The 19967-nt window shown below is 56.7% G+C and overlaps 1 protein-coding gene across 12 annotated transcripts in view; it reads right to left on the bottom strand.

Moving 5' to 3' along the window:
• Nucleotides 1-420: 420 nt before the first annotated feature.
• The window catches only part of RGS3 (regulator of G protein signaling 3), a 70864-nt gene continuing 51317 nt past the window's right edge, over nt 421-19967 (bottom strand). For 10 of the 12 annotated variants that reach the window (XM_090121532.1, XM_031601496.2, XM_090121528.1 and 7 more), the window contains 6 exons: nt 8369-9004; nt 5669-5742; nt 3103-3204; nt 2375-2436; nt 1602-1768; nt 421-1524 (listed from right to left, as the gene is read on the bottom strand). In XM_090121532.1, coding sequence (XP_089977658.1) covers nt 1339-1524; nt 1602-1768; nt 2375-2436; nt 3103-3204; nt 5669-5742; nt 8369-9004 — 1227 coding nt within the window. In that variant the 3' untranslated portion in view covers nt 421-1338. The other 2 variants (XM_090121537.1, XM_031601501.2) reach the window with 2 other exon arrangements.

Genomic DNA, 19967 nt, shown 5'->3' on the forward strand with positions numbered 1-19967 from the left:
CAACCACTGAATGCACAGGAACCAGCCCCTACAGAGCATTTTCCCTACAGATCCCAGCTGTGCCCAGCCAAGCAGTGCAGCCAGGACCTGACACAGCAACTCTGGGCTTTTTGCTGCTCCTTTTGATGTGTCCCATGGGGACCCACTGGTACACGAGGTCACCCACATCTCCGGGCACTTCCTCATTCACAGGCCCGTGCCCCGCTGGGTATACACAGCAAATGCTGTCCCTGGGAACAGTCTCATTTTGGGCAAAACTCTCTGTGTTTCTGGCCTCAGCCTTTAACCTAGGAGCATCTGGCAGTTGCTGCAGCATGCAAGACAGCTCAGCACTTTGTGGGACCAGGTTTTCCCATCTTTAGTCATGTTTACACTCCTCCAGCTCCACCAGCACAGAGAAACATGCCATGAAGAAAAGGCTACAAGAAATTACATTCTCCTTTTATTTACCTATGACCATGACAATGTATTTTTGCTAGCTGCAGAGATGCTTCGCACTGTAAACTGGGCGCCCGGACGCATGCAGTCCATCCGGCTCCGCCGCGTTCAGCAACAGCCCTGCGTCTCCAAACGCAGTGTTGTGATCCAGAGTAGGGAGAGCACCGATTCCCAGAGCTGCTTATCTCCATCAGCAAGCCCTCCGTCGTCAGGGCAGGATATGTACACCCAGGCTCCCCCAGCACTGCTAGGGAATGCGTTCTTGGTTTGTTTGGTTGGGTTTTTTTTTTCCTTTTCTTTGTCAGATAAAACCTGCAAACTTAGAAAATGTTGCACGCACTCGTAAAAGAGAAGGCATCCACTCCACGGGAGAACTCCGCCGCGACACACACAACTATTGCACTTGTAAATTGGGAACGAGGGTTTCCTATAATACAGCGATGCGTCCAGCGAGAGGAGGTCAATAAATAAACCAGGAATAGGGGAGCGAGAAGCTCCTGCGGGATGGCTGCTTCGGGGCAGGGATGCGCAGCAGCACCGCGGGGCCGGGTCAGGTCAGGAGTCCTTTGTCCAGGGATGGCGCCCACATCAGTGCTGCCTGGAGAAAAGCAGAGCCCTGCGTAAAAGCCTTCCTCCTCCACGCTGGGTCGGGATCAAGCGTCGCCATCCAGCGATGCTCGCAGCTCAGGTTCACAGTAGTCATGCGGGAGCTCCCCTCCTGGCTGACATCCGCCCCGACGGCGTCGTACCAGCGATGGCAGGACGGGGCGATGGAGCAGTACCAGCCTGCTTGGCACCGGTGCCCCCACTGCCCCATGCCTGGGGGGGCACAGCCGGCCGCAGCGAGGTCCCCACCGCCGGTTCCATGTAAACACGCAGCTCCCAGTCTGCCCCACTGCCCTACAGCGGGGAGCTGGCTTTCTTCTGGTGGATGATGTCCAAGTACAAGTCAGAGCGGAGGAAGCGGGGGTACGAGTCCTTCTCCATCAGCCCGTAAATCCTCTTCTGCGCGAGGTCAAAGCAGCCGCGGGTGATGTTCTGCAGGTTCTCCTTGGTGTGCTCCCGTGTGTAGGAATCCAGGTTCACCTGTGGGCAGAGAGAGCAGTGAGCGGCCCCACGGGCCCCAGGGCACAGAGTTGGCTCCGAGCGGGAGCCGGCCTCACCTCCTTGCAGGACTGGATGGCGATGTACTCCGCAAAGATCTTCTTGGCCTTGGAGACCATCTTGGACTGGGATTTGATCTTTTTGTACTCCTCGCATGCCAGCCAGAACTCCAGGTTCTCCTCGCTGAACTCGGTGCGCAGGAAGGCCCTGAAGGCTGCGAGCCCATCTGTGGGGACAGACACAGCTCTACTCCTGGACAGACACACGCCTCTATCAAACCCCAAATCCCTGCCATCTTACTCCCTAAAAATCCCCTATGAACAGCAGCAGTGCAGGTGGCGATGCCCGGCCTGGCAGCACGAACATGAACCATGTGTGTGCTCAGTGCTCAGTTCTCAGCCATCTGGGCTCTCAAGGGGAAGCTCAGCGTGGATTGGGAGCAGTGATGGAGATGGGAACCCTATGGGGACATGCAGACAACATGTTGTGCACAGTTGTGGTGCACAACAGGGCAAGGAAGGGAGCGTTGCAGTCTCCCCGCCTCCAGCTTGGCAGAGGAAAAATGAGTGCAGGGAAAGTATCATAGAATCACAGAATGGCCTGGGTTGAAAAGGACCTCAAAGATCATCCAGTTCCAACCCCCCTGCCATGGGAAGGGTTACCAACCACTAGACCAGGCTGCCAAGAGCCACATCCAGCCTGGGATGCTCCATTCCATCACTCCATCTCCATTCTCCCCAAGACAAAAGAGCTTAGGAAATCACAGTGCTCCCCATGCACACGCCTGGACATTCCTCAGTGGCAAAGGCAAAACAGAGGGGCAAACACTCACATTTGTGCAGCAGCAGCTTCTCCAGGGACTCCCCCCACTTGAGAGCTTCCTCGGGTGCAGGCCTGCAGGATAAGGGCATTTGTTAGCAGAACGAAGCTGCAAAAGCCACAGCTGCTGCCTGCCACCACACAGCTGCCCCCGGGGGAAGAACGCTTCCAGCAGCAGCAGCATCACTATGCACCCTGCAGTGGCTGCACCACCACCGACACCCGCAGTGCTGAGCTGGCTGTGCTGGAATGAATGCTCTGCGTTTAGGGTGGCAGGAAGAAAACATGAGGTAAGGGAGGGCTATGCGTGCTGCTGCCTCTGAGCCAGCACTGGAAAAATCCCAGGCAGTGCCCAGAGCTGTGGGATTTCGGGTGCCCCAATGAAGCCGCAGGCTGGGCAGCGCTCGTCCCAGCTGCTGGAGCACCTCCAGAGCTGAGCGGTTTCCCAAAGCATCCTCTGTCCAGCTGAAGGTGTCGTGTTGAAGCACTGGGGGAAAGCAGGGAAATTTCCAGTCCCGAGTGCTGCTGTGCCACTGGCACAGGGCAGGGAGCTCCCTGCAGCCCAGGGCAGCATTCAGCCAAAAAAAGTATTTAACACAGCTCAGGCTCCGTGAGTTGTCTGCCCACAGCCTCCCCAGCTGGGTGACCCAGCATCCCGGGAGGTGGCACCGAATTTAGACAGAGCTCGTCCCCAAACCCCGTGCCCCCCGGAGCCCCACACCGCCCACCCGCAGCACCTACTTGAGCGACTTGAGCACTTTGTCCAGCTTGCCGGAGGGGTTGGCTCCCGGAGACTCGTTCCTCCGCCGGAAAATCCCCAACCGGTTCTTCATATCCTTGGCTCTGGAGGAGAAGATCAAGGTTTAGAGGCGGGCAGGGAGGGGAGCAGCACCCAGAGGTGCGCGGTGCCACGGGGAGCCCCGTCCTGCTCATCGCCCATCACCTACTCCTTCATGGTGTGCCGGCGCTGCAGGCTGCCGTTGTGCGGCCGCTGCACGCCCAGCAACATCTCGGCGTGAAACTCCAACGGCTGCGGTTTGGAGAGGTCACGAAAAAAGGGCATCGTTTATCGGGGCAGCTCCAGCACAGCCGGCACGCCCGGCCCGGCGCTGCGCTCTGCGGCTCCGCACCGGGACAGCGCGGAAGTGGGAGGGCCGAACGGAGCTGCGTGGCGTGGATGAGGTGTGGGTGAGGAGGGCTGTGTGTCAGCCCAGAGCTGCTCGGGACGGCTCCGCCGTTGCTGAGGAAACTCGAGGAAAGGTGGAAAAAAGCATGGGAGAGGGCGGGGAGATGGGGCCTTTCAAGGGACGGCGGGGAAAGTCATCGCGGCGGGGATTTACGAGCGCTATTTATAGGGCGTTGGGGAATGCGGCGGTGCGGGGCTGCGTGCCCTGTGCGGGGCCGGCAGCACGGCTGGGAGCCGCAGGGATGGCAGCGTCCGGTGTCAGTTTGGAGTGGGCACGGCCGTGGGCACATCTCCGCAGCGGGGTGGGTGGGACGCACTGGTTAACTCACAGCCACGGCACCGCACGGTGCCAACCCCCACGCGTCCCCACGCTGCCGTCCCCGTACGGACAGACAGATGTGCGTCCGCGCACGGCGCTCCCGTCGCCCCGGGAAGCTGCCGTCGGAACACAGCACCGGTTTGGGCAGCGGTACCGGCATTGCCCCAGTCCTGCCCGGCTCCCGTCGGGCAGCGGGAGGTGACAGAGAGAGCACGGGATGGGCGATGCTGACCCCTCGTGGCACAGCTCCTGAGTGCACAGAGGATGGATGGGGACGCGGGGTGGCACGGCCACCTCCCGCAGGTCCCACATTGCAGGGTGCTCGGAGGACCTACGTGTGGCTGCGGCCGGGGCTGGTTGGGCACACGAGGGACACGGAGGGGTTCGCGGTGTCCCCAGCTGTCCCCAGCTGCTGCCAGGCACCAACACAGCACAGACACCGGACCGACAGATCTAAACGAGGAGCTCCAAACCCCACCTGCATCCCATCAGCAAGGCTCTAGCCGTCCCACACAGCTCCCAGCAACAATTTCAGCACCGTTCCCACTTTAGCAACATAGCCACTGCAGCTAGGAGCCTGGCAAGGTGTGAAAAGTATTTAAAAGTCCCTGTGTTTGTGTGTCTGTGTGTATGTCCATGTGTCCATCCGTCTGTGCGAAGGAGCAGCACCTGTGGGTTGCACTTTGTGCACCCTCTGCACTCACAGCTCTGCAGCACCACGTTTCCCACAGCAGGAAACAAAACCCCAGAGGAGTTCCCAAGCTTAAACCTGCGGGATGCTGTGCTCTCAGCACTCCTCACGCAGACACTCGCGAATAAACAGCAAGCAGCACACAGCCTGGCTGCTCCTGCTGCAGAGTGCACACAGCACCCAGTAAGGCGCTGCCACAAAAATCCACAGTGCACTGCTGGGTTCGACCTGGAGTCACCCCCATCAGCCGTCTGCAAGGCCTCGTCCAGCCCCATCTCCCCACGCCACCCCTGCAGCGCACATTGCCATCCCCACGGGAGCCCTGCCCTACCTTTCCAAGCACTTCTCGGAAAAATCCACCATGGTGAGGTGCATCGGGAGCAGCTGGCAGTGCCGAAGCGCGGCCACTCTCCCCATAAATACCCCACAGGCCACCTGGCAGCCATCCTTGCAGCCAATCGGCGCCCGCTGCGACGCACCGCGCTCCCACAGCCATCCCAAGGTGAGCGGCACAAACCCTCCCCGCAGCCGCTCCCGCGCCCTACAGATCCCCCCCCCGCCACCCCAATTCCCCCGGCTCACGTGGGGGATGTCCCCGCTGCAGATGGCGAGGAATTGATTTTCATTTCAAGTGTTTGGAGAATGAAAGGAGCTATAAATAGGCGGCTGCGGCAGAGCGCGCGGGGCAACAGTGCCGCTCACAGGCAGGCTGCACGCGGGGAGCTGCCATCGAGATGCACACACAGCAGTGCTGCAGCCACGTGCAGCACTCATCTGCCCCCGCTCACGTGCAAGGGGCAATGCCAGGGCACAGCAATCCTGCAAAACCCCATGGCCCTACTGAGCTGCAGCTGTGCTCAGGGCAAGTGAAGGCTGTGGCTCCCCCGTCCTTGCCCGGACCAGCTGCAGGGCATCCCAAACCCTTAAAGCAGTGTCAGGGCTGTGGCATCCCACCCATCATATCACACTGAACACTCCCAGCCACGCTGAGCAACATCACCAGCACTCATCCCATCCACCTCCCAACCACCGGAAACTCTGGGTGAATGGGGTACGGTACCCCATGGGCTCAGCCCCGGTGTTTTGCCCATGGCATTATCAAAGCACTTACAGGCTCCTGCTCCTCTTCTTGCGGGAGGTTTCATCCCCTTCATCACAGCTGCATTCAGGGTCGCCTCCACTCAGCTGGGGGGAAGAGAAAAGCAGTGTTTGCATCACAGTGCCATGCATGCCCTCACACCACCATGCAGCTCCACCAGCATCTCCTGAGGTCCCCTTGCAGCAGCTCCTTCCCCCAAAGGTCCCTCTGCAGCAGAGCAGGGGCTGAAACCCCGACCCCCTCCCCTGCCCATGTCCTGGGAACATCCCACAACTGATGGCCTAGGGACCCTTTGGCTTCAAGATGCTGACAGCAGAGCCTCCTATAGGGACACTCACATCCTCCTTCCCAATGTTCCCATCTCTGCTGTCCTGAGCGGGCTCGGGGCTGGGGCTCCCAGAATATTCTCGGGGTCTCCCAGCAGTCTCCAGGCAGGAAAAATCAGAGCAGAACTGAACCATAACATGGCAGCTTCTGGGAGCACACAGGGCTTCCTATCCTCAACCTCCACCCTTGGCAGGTGACCTTGGCAGCCATGGGGACGTTGGAGGTGCTGCAGGGTCAGGGTGTCACCAGCACAGCCTCTGAGCCACGAAGCCCAATGGCCAGGCATTGGGCCACCTTCGCTTGGGGGCTTTGCTACCTCACAGAGCACAGCTGGAAGGGGGCTCATAGCCAACCCCACAGCCAGCCCAGCCCCACACTGCTTCCTCAGGGCGCTTTCCAGGATTGCCGATCCATGGCAGTGCCGTGGGAACCCACTGCATGGCCCAGCAGCCCCGGGCTCAAGGCTTCTGACACTTCCTTCCATTCTGCGCCCGGGTTTCCGGAGTTTATCAGCCCCAAACAATGCAGCCCCTGCAAAATGCCTTCCCCCCACAGATAGGGCTGGCCAGGGCGACACACAGCCGGGCCACGCTTCCTGCCATTGTCTGGAGAGGCTCCGCTGAGCTTGGGGACAAAAAGCAACCATTGCCGAGTCCCAGCACTCCTGGCTGTAAAACAACAACCTGCCCAGATTGAGAGCAGTGGGAGGCACAGGGAACCGTGGGCACAATGGGATGATCCCATAAATAATCGTGCTCAGTGGACAAGGCCACTGGGTGCCGTAGTGCTGCAGGCAGTGCCGGGCCTGGGGGGATGCAGAGGGGAACTGTACATCAGCACCGGATCTGGAAAGCATGGATGGTTCCACTGGGCTCCTCCAAATGCACAGAGCTCTAAAAGTCCCTCCCAAGTGTAGGCTGTGACACAAAGCCCCATGTGCATGGTGGTTGAAGCAGGGAGAGGTGGCAGGGGAGGAGCAGGCAGGGGACCAGGGGGTCCAAGAGCAAATTGTGCTCCAAGAAATGGCAAACAAGGTGGCTTTTGATGTATCAGGAGAATGGCATGGGAGGGTTAATCCCATCATGGTTTTAACCCATGGTGCTGCCATGCTTGGTGGCACACAAAGCTCTGCACCAGCATCCCCTGCCAAGAGGTGGAGCAGTATGCAATGCAGTCCCAAGCACTGCAAGGTGCTCTCAAGCAGTGTGATGTGGTCCTGAGCCAAGCAGCATGGTTATGAGCCATGCAAAAAGGCCCCAGGCTCTGCAACATTGTGCTGAGCCACACAACATGGTCCGAAGCCATGCAACGAGATCTCAGCCTGTGCAACAAGGTCCCGAGCCATGCAGTGTGGTCTTAAGCCACACAGTGCAGACCCAAGCAGTGCACTGTGGTCCCAAACTGCGCCATGCAGCCCTAAGCCATGCAGTGCAGCCCCAGGCAGAGCCCTGCCCCGCAAGGTTAGGCAGAGCTGGGTGCTGGGAAGGCATACAGGCAGTCCTACAGCAGGAATGGGGCAGCAGCACATCTCACACACCATCTTCACAATGGCAGCTCAACTCCTATAAATACTTGTGATGCCAAAGCATGGCTAATTCCGTGCAGAGCTGCATGTTCTTGTGTGTGCCAGCACTGCTCTGCAGTGTCTGATGCACCGCAGTTTCTCCTCAGCCTATTTAGGATGGGCTCTCTGCAAAGACCAAAGCCCTGTAGGAGGCCAAGCAGTGCACTCAGCTGCCAGTGTCCCTGCGCACAGCAGGGATGCCCAGTCAGGGGAGGCTCCCTGGAGCGCAGCTCCTTCCCGTCCCTGCTGCTGTCAGCTGCAGTTTGCATATCCAAACACCTCTCCCTCTGTGCATCTCAGCAGACAGCAGCTCTGCAGTCCATGGGATCTGTTGACACCATGGAAGATGCTGCCCCAGCACCTGGTGGCAGCCCCAGGGTGCTAAGTGTCCCCTGGAGCTACGGATGGGACACCCATAGAATCACAGAATGGTTTGGATGGAAGGGACCTTTAAAATCATCAATTTCCAACCCACCTGCTGTAGGAAGGACCCTCTAGACCAGGTTGCTCACAGCCCCATCCAGCCTGGCCTTGAGCACCTCCAGGATGGGGGCATTCACAACCTCTCTGAGCAACCTGTTCCAGTGTCTCACCACCCTCACAGTAAAAATTTCTTCCTAACATCTAGTCTAAGTCTACCCTCTTCCAGTTTTAAGCCATTTCCCCTCATCCTGTTGCTACCTGCCCTTATGCTCCTTGCCTGTCAGACACCAACTGAGCCATGGAGTCATGGAGAGCAGAGCCACACACAGGGAGACCCCCACCCTGGAGATACCACCCATCCCAGGGCCAAGCAGCAGAGCCAGCACCAACCCACATACCTTCCTGTGCCCCGAGAAGAGCAGGCTGAGCTGGTGGATGGAGCCTCCATTCTTGGTGAGCTCCTTCTTGAGAGTCCTGGGGGAGGGCAGAGCCCAGTGCCCCGTGCTGCCTTGGCTGTCTGAGCAGTTGAGCGTGGTGTCGGAGGTGAAGCAGTGCCCCTTGGCCTCCTGCAGCAGGCTGCCCTCGCTGTGTGTGCGGCGCCGCAGGGAGCTCTGCACGCTCAGTGTGTATGCAGGCTGGCAGCCTGATGTCTCAATCATGCTGCTGCGCTTTGCCTCGCTCCGCTCCAGGTAGTTCTCATCGCTGTCATCCTCTTCATCCTCATCGTCCTCCTCTTCGTCATCCTCATCTTCATCCTCCTCATCCTCACCATCCGTGGTGCCACCGGCTGTGCCCACCACGCTGAAGGAGCTGTCGAGGCGCAGCTCAGGGATGATGAAGGCCGGCACAGAGCTGGGCTGCTCTTCACCCTTCTCAGCAGCCGCCGGCTGCTTTTTGGCCAGGAGAGACCCCTGGGCAGCTGCTGGAGCCTCGGATGGAGCCGGCACCTCTGTGGCCGGAGGAGCATCGCCTGCAGCCGCCCTCCTGTCCTCCAAGTGCGTCTGCCCCGGCTTCTCGGCGTCTGTCTCCTGCATCTGCCCCAGGAGAACATAAAGGAGGATGAAGGCAGGAGCACCTGAATCTCAGACTGGCAGCCCTCCCGTACAGCCTCTCCACTCCTAACTCCCAGCACAAGGCAGGGGTGTTCCTACAGCACTAACAGGGCTCCAGCAGTTGGGACCACAATGTCCCCATGATCTCATGGGCCCCACAGCCCCCAGTCCCAGTCCTGGCCCCCGGAGCACCATGTCCCCCACTATAGCTATGGGGTGGCAGCAGGATGGGGCCACCTTCCTGCAGCACTGTGGGCGAGTGGGTTTGGAGAAAATAGGGGGCAATGGGGCCGATGGCTCCAGCACAGAGGCAGAGCTGGAAACATCCTTACCGCACCAGATCCCTTGTCCTGCTGGAGGTCAGCCCTTGGGTGGCTGCAGCAGAGGATGGGAAAACCCAAAATGCAGCTCCAGCACCTCCTGCCCTGCGTTCTTAAGGGCAGGAGGGAAGTGCCAGGCTCTGCACATCATCCAATTGTCCAAGGCTGAGCAGCTCAGCCCCCCTGGCCCACAGCCACATCTGCGGGGCTCCCCGCAACCACACACCGTGCTCCTGCTAAACCACAGCCACTCCTACCCACCCTGCTCGGATTTTTACGCTTTCAAGGCTGCCTTCTGCCAGTGAGTGTTGCCCTTTCCAAGGGAAAAGCCTGGGGTAGTCCAAGGGAAAAAACCTGCCTGGATTTTTCATGAGCTGGGGGAACTTGCGATGAGCCCCCCAGCCAGAGCAGCTGTATCCCCATTTAAAAGCCAAGCATCTTCAAGAGTCCAAAGAAAAGCAGAAAGCTGGAGTTAACAAAGCCTCTACTCCTGTATAATGCAAGCTTGATTCAAAAATGAGATGGGAATTAACCCACCCAGCACCACATCCCACTGGGAAGAGACATTCACATTCCATGGCAGCCAATGCTTTGTGCTTTTTGTCACCCCAAAAGGTCCCCTCTTACATCTATGACCATGGAGAGGACCAGGTTCTGTCCCCTTACAGCTTGCCCTGCAGCAGCCAGCAATTCAGCATTATGTGAACTGCTCCAGAACAGCTGGATTTGGTGGGAGGCACAAAGTGAACGCTGGGTTCACCCCATCCTTCAGGCTGTTTCACTCCCCACAGTGATTTCTTGCAAAAGGGAATGTTTCCAGACATGCTGTGTGAGGATGCTGTTTGCACTGAGTGTTTTACTGATGTTGTTTATGTCTTATTTGTATTGCAATCACTGTCATCATTATTTCATGAAATAATTAGAGGAAAAACCCATGCAGCCCTCAGTCCAACCCTGCAAAGCCCTCCCCACCCCTGACAGCTCCCTTCTGCTGAACGTTGCTGGGTGCCCACATCAGATAAGGCTCCAGAAGGAAATGAACAGGCTCCTTTAAAATGAGAGAGATTTGAGGATGAAATTAAATTCCTGCACTAATTCAGAGAATCTGCTGCTTTTCAGCAGCATGGAGATGTGAGAGGCGGCTCACCACTGAGCAAGGTTTCAATCTTGAGTTGGAAGTGCTGCTGGGGCTGTGAAATGCTGTCATTGCAAAAAGGGCCACGGCTGAGCTCCTGGTGGTGGGGAAGACAGGAAAGGAGCAGGGCAGGAGCACAGTCATGGTCGGTCAATGAGCCCAACCAAGGCTGGAGAGACTGGGGACTTCATAAACACAAAGCCAAGGGCCACCATGCTGGGCAAAGCCCATGTGGGGGAGAGAGACAAGGCTGTGGCCAAGTTTCCTTCTCACCACCACCATGATCAAGGGGCTACAGGAGGAGACAGCAAACGGAGGCAGTGCTGATGCTGTCTCAGCAGGAAGGTGGAGGGGACACATGTCCTTCTAGCTCAAGGACACCACCAAAACAACTCAAGATCTCCCCGGTAAGGGTTCCTCTCCCTTGGCCAGAGTCAGTGGCTTTGGAGCTAGCAGCCAACATCTGATCCACCCACCTGCAATATCTGCTCAACAGCTTGGCTTCACTGCCCTCAACATCTCATCACCTTTCTATCAACATCAGGGTCTGGATCAACATCTGACTCTTTCATCCTCAACTTCTGGCTCTCCCTGTCCTGAGCAGAGGAGCTGAGGAGCTTTCCTGCCTCCTCCCAGAGGACCTCACACATCACTCCTTCAGTTTCTGTTCAGACTACATTGCCAAAGCTGCATGTCCCAAGAAGTGGAACAGAAAATAGAGGAAAGAGCTGTCTCCAAGCCCCAGCACAGCTTTCTGGGATTGTTTTAGGGAACAATGATGCTCACTCTTAGATCAAAAGTCCCTAATGTCCCTCAACACACCTCAAAAATGCCAGACTTTGCCCTGCCTACTCCAGCATCTTCAACCCCCACATCTGTACCCACTGCCTGGACTCCCTCTGCCTTTGGGCAACTCATCATTCACTGCCACAAAGGTTTCCCCATAACCAAGAGGGAGGATTATGGCAAACCTCTGCTCTTTGGTCTGTAATTTGATGAGGTTTTGTTCTGGTTGCTGCTGCTCTGTTACTAGCAGAGCACATTTCAACCAGCAAATGTATTTTAAGCGCAGTCTCAACTGCTCCAGCACTGCTGCAAACAACATGCCCTTTGTGGTGGCCCACAGCTGGGAATACACCGGCCATGGCAACAGTACAGCTGTGGGATGAAGCCTTCCTCTTATGTCACTGGTTCTCACATGGAGCCTACTCTTGTTCAGAGGTGTCCCCACCTCACTCATCCTAAACAGGGCTTAACCCCATGGCAATGAGTCCATGTCCCCATCCAGGGGGATTCTGGGGAGGGCGTAGCATGTTCCCTGTGCAGCAGAACATTGGGGCAGCAGATGGAATGAGAGTGAAGCACCTCCATGGAACAGCACAATGGCTTGGGTTGGAAGGGACCTTAGGGGTCACCCAGTTACAACCCCATGCCTTAGGGCCCCCCCTGCTGTGAGCCATCACACACCGAAACACCAAAGTTTCCAAAATATGTCCTTCCCAAAGTGGTAGAAAAAAAACTCACACTTCCAGGGTTTTTTAGCACAGGATGAACTGTGCCCAGATCCATCCCATTAGAAACTTTTAACTGTAATGCCCCCCATAATGCTTCCAAAACCATTGATGATAAACGCCACAAAACACAATAAGCAACCATTACAGATGGAATACACACAGCTGTGGGAAGCAGCAGCCTACACACAGCACGGGGCTGAGAGGAACAAAAGGAAGCCAGAAATTCAAAGCAGAACTACTGAAACTCGAGAAAATTTTCATGGCTCATTTTGAAAGTGCTCGTGAGCATCCCCCGATTGCAGCACTGCTCTGGGTCCCTTCGCCAGGCCCTGCACACAGCAGGGTGTTCTACCCATCCCCTGCTTCATTACTGCGCCGATGAATAATTGATACAGAGCAATTACTGTAACAGCAAAAGCAAGCAGGGATGTATAATCCCAAGCAGCAGGACCCACGCTGTGGCAAAGCAGCGAGGGTGGATGGATGGCTCCAGTGAGACCCATGGGGGTGTGAGTGCTCACACTGCCGAAAAACCTGGGCTGGAAACACCTGGGAGCCCTGCAAGGAGGAGCTGTGCTCCACGGGAGGAAATGACCCCATGGCAGCAGCAGCCCGCACTAATCCCATTACTGCCATCACCAATTGATGGCTCTGGAAATGGGACCTGACCAGGCATCGCCCAGCTCTGTCGTTGTGTGTGGGATGGAGCCCAGCTGGGAAGTTCTTGCACTCCACGTTTCGGGATCAGATGGCTGAAGGTGTCAGCAAACAGCGTGGGACAAAACCTCCCCGTGCCACATGCTTTGGTTAATGTAGGTTTGCCACCGACGCAGCACCGAGCCCAACAGCCCTGGCCATCCTGGCCCCCAACCCATCCCTCCCTCCCCACAAGCACACACCCAGATCTGCTTTCAGTAGCAAGGGCTGAATTTGTTCTCTCCTGCCCAGCACCAGAACACAGAGGGTTCCCAAAATCCCTGAAGCAGAAAGTGTGCATGGTGGGCTCACCACGCTGCCGCCAGCCGACGTGGAGCTGGTGGTACAGCCCTGATCTGCAAGAGAATCTCAGAAAGTCCCTAATGCTGCAAACATCCCCCGGTTCCCCATGCTCCTCACTACCAACCCTCCCAGTGCAGCCCAAAGCCAGATGGAGTCATGGGACCCCAGGAGACAGCGAGGATCAGCCCAGCCCAGCCCAGGGGAGCAGAGCAGACGCATTTGATTTAAAGGACATTGGTGCTGCCTACAGCACAGCACAGACCTGCCTAGAAGAGGGCACACCCTGTGGGCTGCAGATGTTGCAAGCAAAACGTACCAGATGTGGGCTCAGTTGCATCCCAGCCAGAGCAGCATCTCCCTTCAGCTCCGGCCCCGACGTGTGCCTGCAGCTCAGCGCGGCGGATGCTGGTGCAGCGCTTGGCTCTGCCTCCACCGTTATTAATGTCTGTGTCAGGCAGTGGCTGTAGCCGCCCCAGCCTCTCCCAGACACCGCTCCCTTGTGCCCCGCGTGCTATTTGCAGCTCTGCAAGCCGTCCCTGGAGGCTTGGTTACCTGCTGATCCCAGCAGACGTCCGCTCTGCCTGGAGGAAGAGCTGTGCATCACCCTGAAACCTGCTTCACAGCTCCCCTTCTCCTGCCCTTCTCTGCCCCTGGGCAATGCTGAGCCTCAGACCAATTTTGGTGCTGCTTAATGAAACTCCGTTTCAGGTTGGCGTTTTTTGTTTTTTTTTTCCAAACTACTTTCAAAGGGGAAGGGGCAGCTCTGAAGCAGGAGATGCTTCGCAGCGCAGTGTGCCATGGGTTATCTGCACTGCAGCACCGCTTGCTGATGGATCCCCACCCCTGTGAGCTCAGGGGTGTCACCACTCCAGGGGTCTCCATGCCTGTGTGCCCAGCTGCTCCCCCAGCTCAGGATTTGGAGATATGGCTCTGGTGTGCCCAAGCAAAGCACCAGCCATGGTCTGCAGCCTCCCTGATTGGGAACCCAGGGCTGGAAGACAGTGAGATGACGTCTGGGTCATAAATATCCCTGACAATAAGAAAGCAAAGGGATGGGAAAGGGAAAGAAAGAAATAGATCCATCATTGGCATCAGAGCAGCAGGTATCAGAAAGGGACACAATCAGGACATGGACTTGAGCTGGCTCTGTCGCATCCAACTTTCAGTTCTGTCCTGACCATGAGCAAAACCCCAACTCTTTCCCTTATCCATATGATCCCCATGGTCAGTTTGCACACAGAGCTCCCCATCACTGCTGCCAACCCCAAACCAGGAGAGCTCCACAGCCCAATGGGGGACGGTGTGGGGGTGTGCTGGCATCCAGATAAAGGTGTCCCCAGGAGAGCAGCCCAGTGGCCATGCAGAGACATCAGCCCAGCTCACCTGAGCCCCCAGTGTGCCACAATGTGTCCCTGCACCCCATGGGGCTCAGACCTCAGCATCCTTCCTCTCTTGGGGCAGCAGGCTGAGGTTGTGTTGTGTGGTGCTGGCTGGAATCTCTCCTTGCTCTTACCAGCAGGGGCAGAACACAGACCACCTGAGCAGGATGAGGGATGTGGCAGCAGGATGGACTCAGCCATTGCAGAGCTGTTGAGGACGACTCATCCCAGTGTCACTCACAACAGGACCACGAGGTGGTAACTGGAAACCATTGCTGGGTCTGGCTGAACAGCTCTGCCTGTAACCAGGGCTGTGCCCAAAGGAATCCCGATGGTGCCAAAGACACCCAGGGTAGCTTCAAAGCCCAACACAACTGACTGAGGTCAGCAAGCCTTACCTTGCTGCTGCAGCAGAGGCAGGATGCTGAGGGGCTCACAGGGAGAAGGATTAAGCTGTGTCCCTCTCCCACATCACTCTGGGCATCACCACCCAGAACTTCCCAGCACTTCAGACATCCTTCAGCTTTGCAAAAATTTCACAGTTCAAATAACTACTATAAAAGCAATGGTGACACCCTTCCTCAGGACCACCTCGTTTCTCTGGGGCACTGCTGGGTCCCTGCACCCTAATGTCCCCTTATACGCATTTGGGCAGTGAGAGCCATGCAGGTGCAGGAGAGCAGCACCACAGCCCTGCTGAGCGAGCCCGAGTGCTTCCAGCGCCTGCATTAAATCACAGCAGCTCTGGCTTCAACCACTTAATCTGTGCCTTTGACAACCCTGTGCGAATGATCTCAGTGATGCTCACCCCCCAGGCTGCTGGCACCGCTCCCTGCAGCACGCTGGCTCTCAGCAGCCCTTTGGGGATTCACAAGAAACAAGCTGCCAGGGTTTAAAAGCGCTCCCAGCTGTGATGGAGGTGCTGGCAGCTGCTCAAGTTCCCACTATGCTGCCAGGTCCTCCTGCATGGGGAATGTGGCACTGCGTGCAGGAGGTGCCAGAGAAACAGGAGCTGGTGTTTGCCAGAGGGGAGAGGTCTGCTCTCCTAATTGCTTTGAGTCCAGCTAAGCAAATGAACAAATAAAGCCGGAGCAGTGACACTCTGCTGGCCCATCTGCTCCACCAGCACACACGTGCCTCAGAAGCCCACGAGCAGCTGCTTCGTGCTGGTGGCCCAAACTGTGCCTCTGTGGCACCATTGAGCAGGGGACGCAGTGTAAAGGAGGCAGTGCCTGCGGACGGGGGAGAAGCCGGGAAGCTTGGCACCCAGCACCCAGCCCTGCTCCAGCAAATCCCCCCATTCCATACTTTGTACCACACTGCCGTGCTGGGAGCCAGCTGCAGTGCAAGAAGGGGGTGGGGGGGTGATGGAGTCTCAGGAGCCCTTAACATGCACCCAGACCCACTTGCATGGCATGGAGTTTTGGGTCAGGCCGAGACCCTGCATTAAAAGGGCCCCTAAATTGATAAAATGATGTCTGGAAGTGCTTTGAAGCTTCATAGGGAGCTGTAGCATCCCCCCCACAGAGCACCTGGGGCTGCATTTGGGGCTTATGCCCATGAAGGAGTGCCATCAACCCAGCAGGAAAGCTCTTCCAGTACAGCCCAGGAGAGCAGACTGCAGACAGGACTGTGCTAAGCACTTGGATGGATCAATCTAGATCTAACTCTTCTATGGTTACAGCCTCATTCACACACATTATCATCTATTTAATTCCTGTTCTGGCTGAATTAAAGTCAACGTGTTGTCCTCCTGGTGCCAAGGGTGAGCTCTGTGTCTCAATGTGCTTTGAGGTCACCACTGTGGGATCCCGCTGGCTTCTGATGGCACAGGGATTTCCATTGAGGACAGTTTCCTCCAGATATTAAGTGGTTGGAGGTGGGCTGGACCCTGACTCACACCACGGGGTTGTTCCCACAGCCTCTCAGATCCATGGTGTTACCAACACAGCCTTTGGCTGCTGCCAGTAATGAGTTTTTCCGGCCCAGGATGAGAGCCAGGTTGTGCTTGCTGGTGTGGAACATTGCATTTATTTGCTTTCCTTTCATAACCTGGCTCACAGGCTCTGCCAGATGAGGCTTTAACCCTCATTGGGGCAGAGTGGACCTCAATAGTTTCTCCCCCTGAGCAGCCTGACAGCAGGAGCAAGGTGCTGAGAGGGCACGGAGCAGGAGCCAGGCTGGCCTTGTAGGTGCTGTAATGATATGGATCTTTAGTGCAAAAGGAAAGTGAAAAGGTGCAGAATCCTCCCTCCCCTCAAGCAACCGATGGTATCGAGTTCAGCCCAGCTGCTGCCAACCCAAGTGCTTGTCATGGTCATCACCAGCCCATGGGCACACATAGAACCCCTCCAAAGGAAGGTTTTGGAAACAAAGAGAAACTTGCTGCTGAAGGGAACAAGGTGCCAGGGACAGACACGGCCAAGGGATGTGGGCACATGGCAAGGCAGGTGCCTGGGCACGGGGCATCCTGGGGTGAGGAAGACAGAGAGGAAGCACGGGGCTGCTCCCTGCCTGCACATCCGCTGGGGCAGTCCTGGTGCAGAACCCTCCCCGCACCACTCCAGCCCTGGTTTCAATCATCTCTCGATTACACGCAGTTTGCTTTTGTTGACAGCACATTTACTTGCACTTGTCAAGTACGCTGTAAATCGTGAGAGAATCAGCCCTGCCCTTCCTGATCGGAGCAGCGGCCAGGAAGGGGCCGGGTGCCTCGTTCCCAGGGCCCGCTCGGGATCGGTCCACGCCTGCTCACAGCATCAGCAGCCACGGGGGAGAGAGAGGCGGCCGTGATCCGAAAAGTGCCGAGGATCCACCAGCTCCCTCAGGGAGCGCCAGGAGCACCCATCCTCAGCTCCCACGGCCCAAAGTCCGCACCACCAAGTGTCCGTAATTATTTAGCTTAAGGACAATCTACATCTTTCAGACACAGCCAGCCATCATCTCCGAGGTAATCTCAGGTCACGGAGTCAGAAGGAAGAGTAATCAGCCGTTCTGAGTGTGGAAGACACAAAGAAACAAGCAGTGAGAATCAGGTTCGTTATCTGCACGGCGCTGCGCTGTTTGTTTCTGTCCCCACAGCCAAAGCTGCTGGAGCAGCTCCAGCCCCAGTGCCTCCACCTCGCTCTGCACTGCAGATTGCCCTGTGCTAATGTGGAAACTGGAGCAGTGCAGTAATGTAGGGTTAAAAAAAGCACCGTGCTCTGTGCAGATGGTCATTATTCGGCCCAAGGAGGCAGCGTCGCTAACTCAATTAATGCATAAAGCTGCTTTTGCTATAATCACATTGCGGTGGCTGTGGCTCCTCACCAGCCCCAGCCCACCTCCAGGCTCTGCACCAACCCATTTGGGGATGTTTGTCAGCAAATGGGGTCACACCACCAGCATGTGTTATGGAGCAGATCCACAGATCCCTGCCCAGCACAAGCAAAGGCAGGGAGCAGCCACCTGAGTCAGGCTCAGACCCCAGGAAAAGGGGCAGGGAGGCTTTGTGGATGGAGAAAATATCCACAGCACAACTCCTGTGAGCTGCTGCAGTCACAGGATGGCTCACTGCTCGGAGTAGTTCCACCAAGCCCTATAGGGATGGCAGAGAAGCCACCAGAGCCCTGCTCCCACCCACATCCCATCACTAGGGGACCAGCCAGCAGGACCACACCAACAGTCCTGGTTATCCCCAGGGCTGATGCTGCACTCACGGGCAGCAAAAGCTCATCAGGACTATGGTGGGACCACCATTCATTTGTCCCAACTGGTTTCTCTTCCTACACCCCCAGAATCAGATGCACTGCAAATGGTGGCTCCAGCACCCAACAGCTTCACCTCCCAGAGGAGGTAACAATAGCTGTCCCTGAGCCAGGAACACCTTCATGCAAGTCCCACCTATTTGGGCACAGTTTTGGGGCCCTGGTAAAACAAGAAGTACCATCTCAAAGCCCTAAACTTGTCCTCATTCCCACAGCTCCAAGAAGTCACCGATGTACAGCTGTGCTCAGACCATCCAGTCCCTGCTCTCCAGACAGGACCATCCCACTGCAGAACCTCTGCTCCATCACAAAGCCTATGTTTTGGAAAGGACTCAGGGCCACTGGCAGCATAGCTGTGCAGAAGGGAGAGCTGTGCCCAGCTCGGGGGCTGGAGGAGCTGCTCTCTGCTCCAGCAGCATTGCTTTCTCAGCTCTAGTGCACAGCTGGCACACCACACATCTCTGCCTGGTACCAAGGCCACATCAGCCCGGGGCTCCTGGTGCCCCACAAAGCCATGTCCCTAGACAAGCAGACTCCTGCCAAGCTGGCACAAATCTGAAGGCCATACAAATCAGATTCCCATTTGGAGCAGAAATCAGCCATGCAGAAGCTGATATTTCCAGCTTAATTTGTCTGCTCACAGAAGGTAGACAGTGTCAGCTTTCCTTAAATATCAAATGCCTTGTAAGCAGTGAGAGGAAGCTCCCGGATCACTCCTCCCTTTCAGGAGGCTGATCTCCCTGCACACACCCTGCTGCACTGCTATCCCAGGGATGGTGCCTGACGTGTGGTGTCATTTCAAGCAGCATCCACCACTCCAATGTGTCTGTGCCTGGCTGTTCAGGAGCTGCCCTCAGACCCTGTGCTGTTTCCTCCTGCACTTCAGGATCAGGTTTGTTGTAGAATTGCAGCCAGGAAGCTTTATACCTTGCTGGGCTCTGAGCAAAGCAAAGCACCTGGCAGCGGCTCTCACTGCTTCTTTTCTTCCTCCCAGCCCCATGTCCTAAGAATAGGATTTCCATCAGCTTCAGCAAGTGTAAATAAATCCCTATCACAACACTGGAGAGCTCACCCTAGCCTCTGTTCCTCTGTTCTCCTCTGTTCCCCAAATCTTCCTCTCTGTCACAGGGGTACAGGAAAGCCTTTAGATGGTACTTTTTCACCTATCCAGTAGCACCACAATAGCACGAGGAGTGGGCACCCCCAGAGCTGTGCTCTGAGCCACGGGGTCTGTAGATTGAGCAGATAGCCCCACACATTGCCCCAGACACAGAACCTGGGGCGGGGATGGAGAGCGGAGCCCATATCATGATGGAGAGCTGCTGAGCTCCCCTGTTTGCAATGCTCACAGCTTTGCCCCAGAGAATCCCCAGCCCAGACGGGATGTCAGCCAGCCCAGGGCATAGCCCTGTCACCGCATCATGACAGCAAGAGATGTCACAGAACCTGGTCACTGCACTGCCCCTCTGCTATTTGCATTTGGAGCTTGGGTTGTTAACCAGGTTCTCAGGCTTTTTGCGCTGTTGCTATTTTGGTAGGGCTGAACAGGCAGGAAGAGGAATCCAAAGGCTCTGCCTCCTGCAGAGACGCTGCGAGCGCTGACCTGGCGTGGGATGCTGCAGGGCAAAAGCTGCATTGCTCTGCCTCTATGCCTGGCAGCCATGCAGCAAGAGCAAAAGCCAGACCACCCAACGGGCTGCAACAAACGGCCCCACAGCATGGGCACTGCTCCATCACTGGGCACAGGGAGGCGTCTGGGAGCTTTGCCCCCAGGATATCCAATTGCATTACCTAAAGCATTTTATATGCTCAGCACAGCATGTTCCTCTCACCCCAGCTTAGCAGCCCCCCA

The sequence above is a fragment of the Phasianus colchicus genome, chromosome 19 (genome assembly GCF_987193195.1).
Source record: "Phasianus colchicus chromosome 19, bPhaCol1.hap1.1, whole genome shotgun sequence".
NCBI lineage: Eukaryota > Metazoa > Chordata > Aves > Galliformes > Phasianidae > Phasianus > Phasianus colchicus.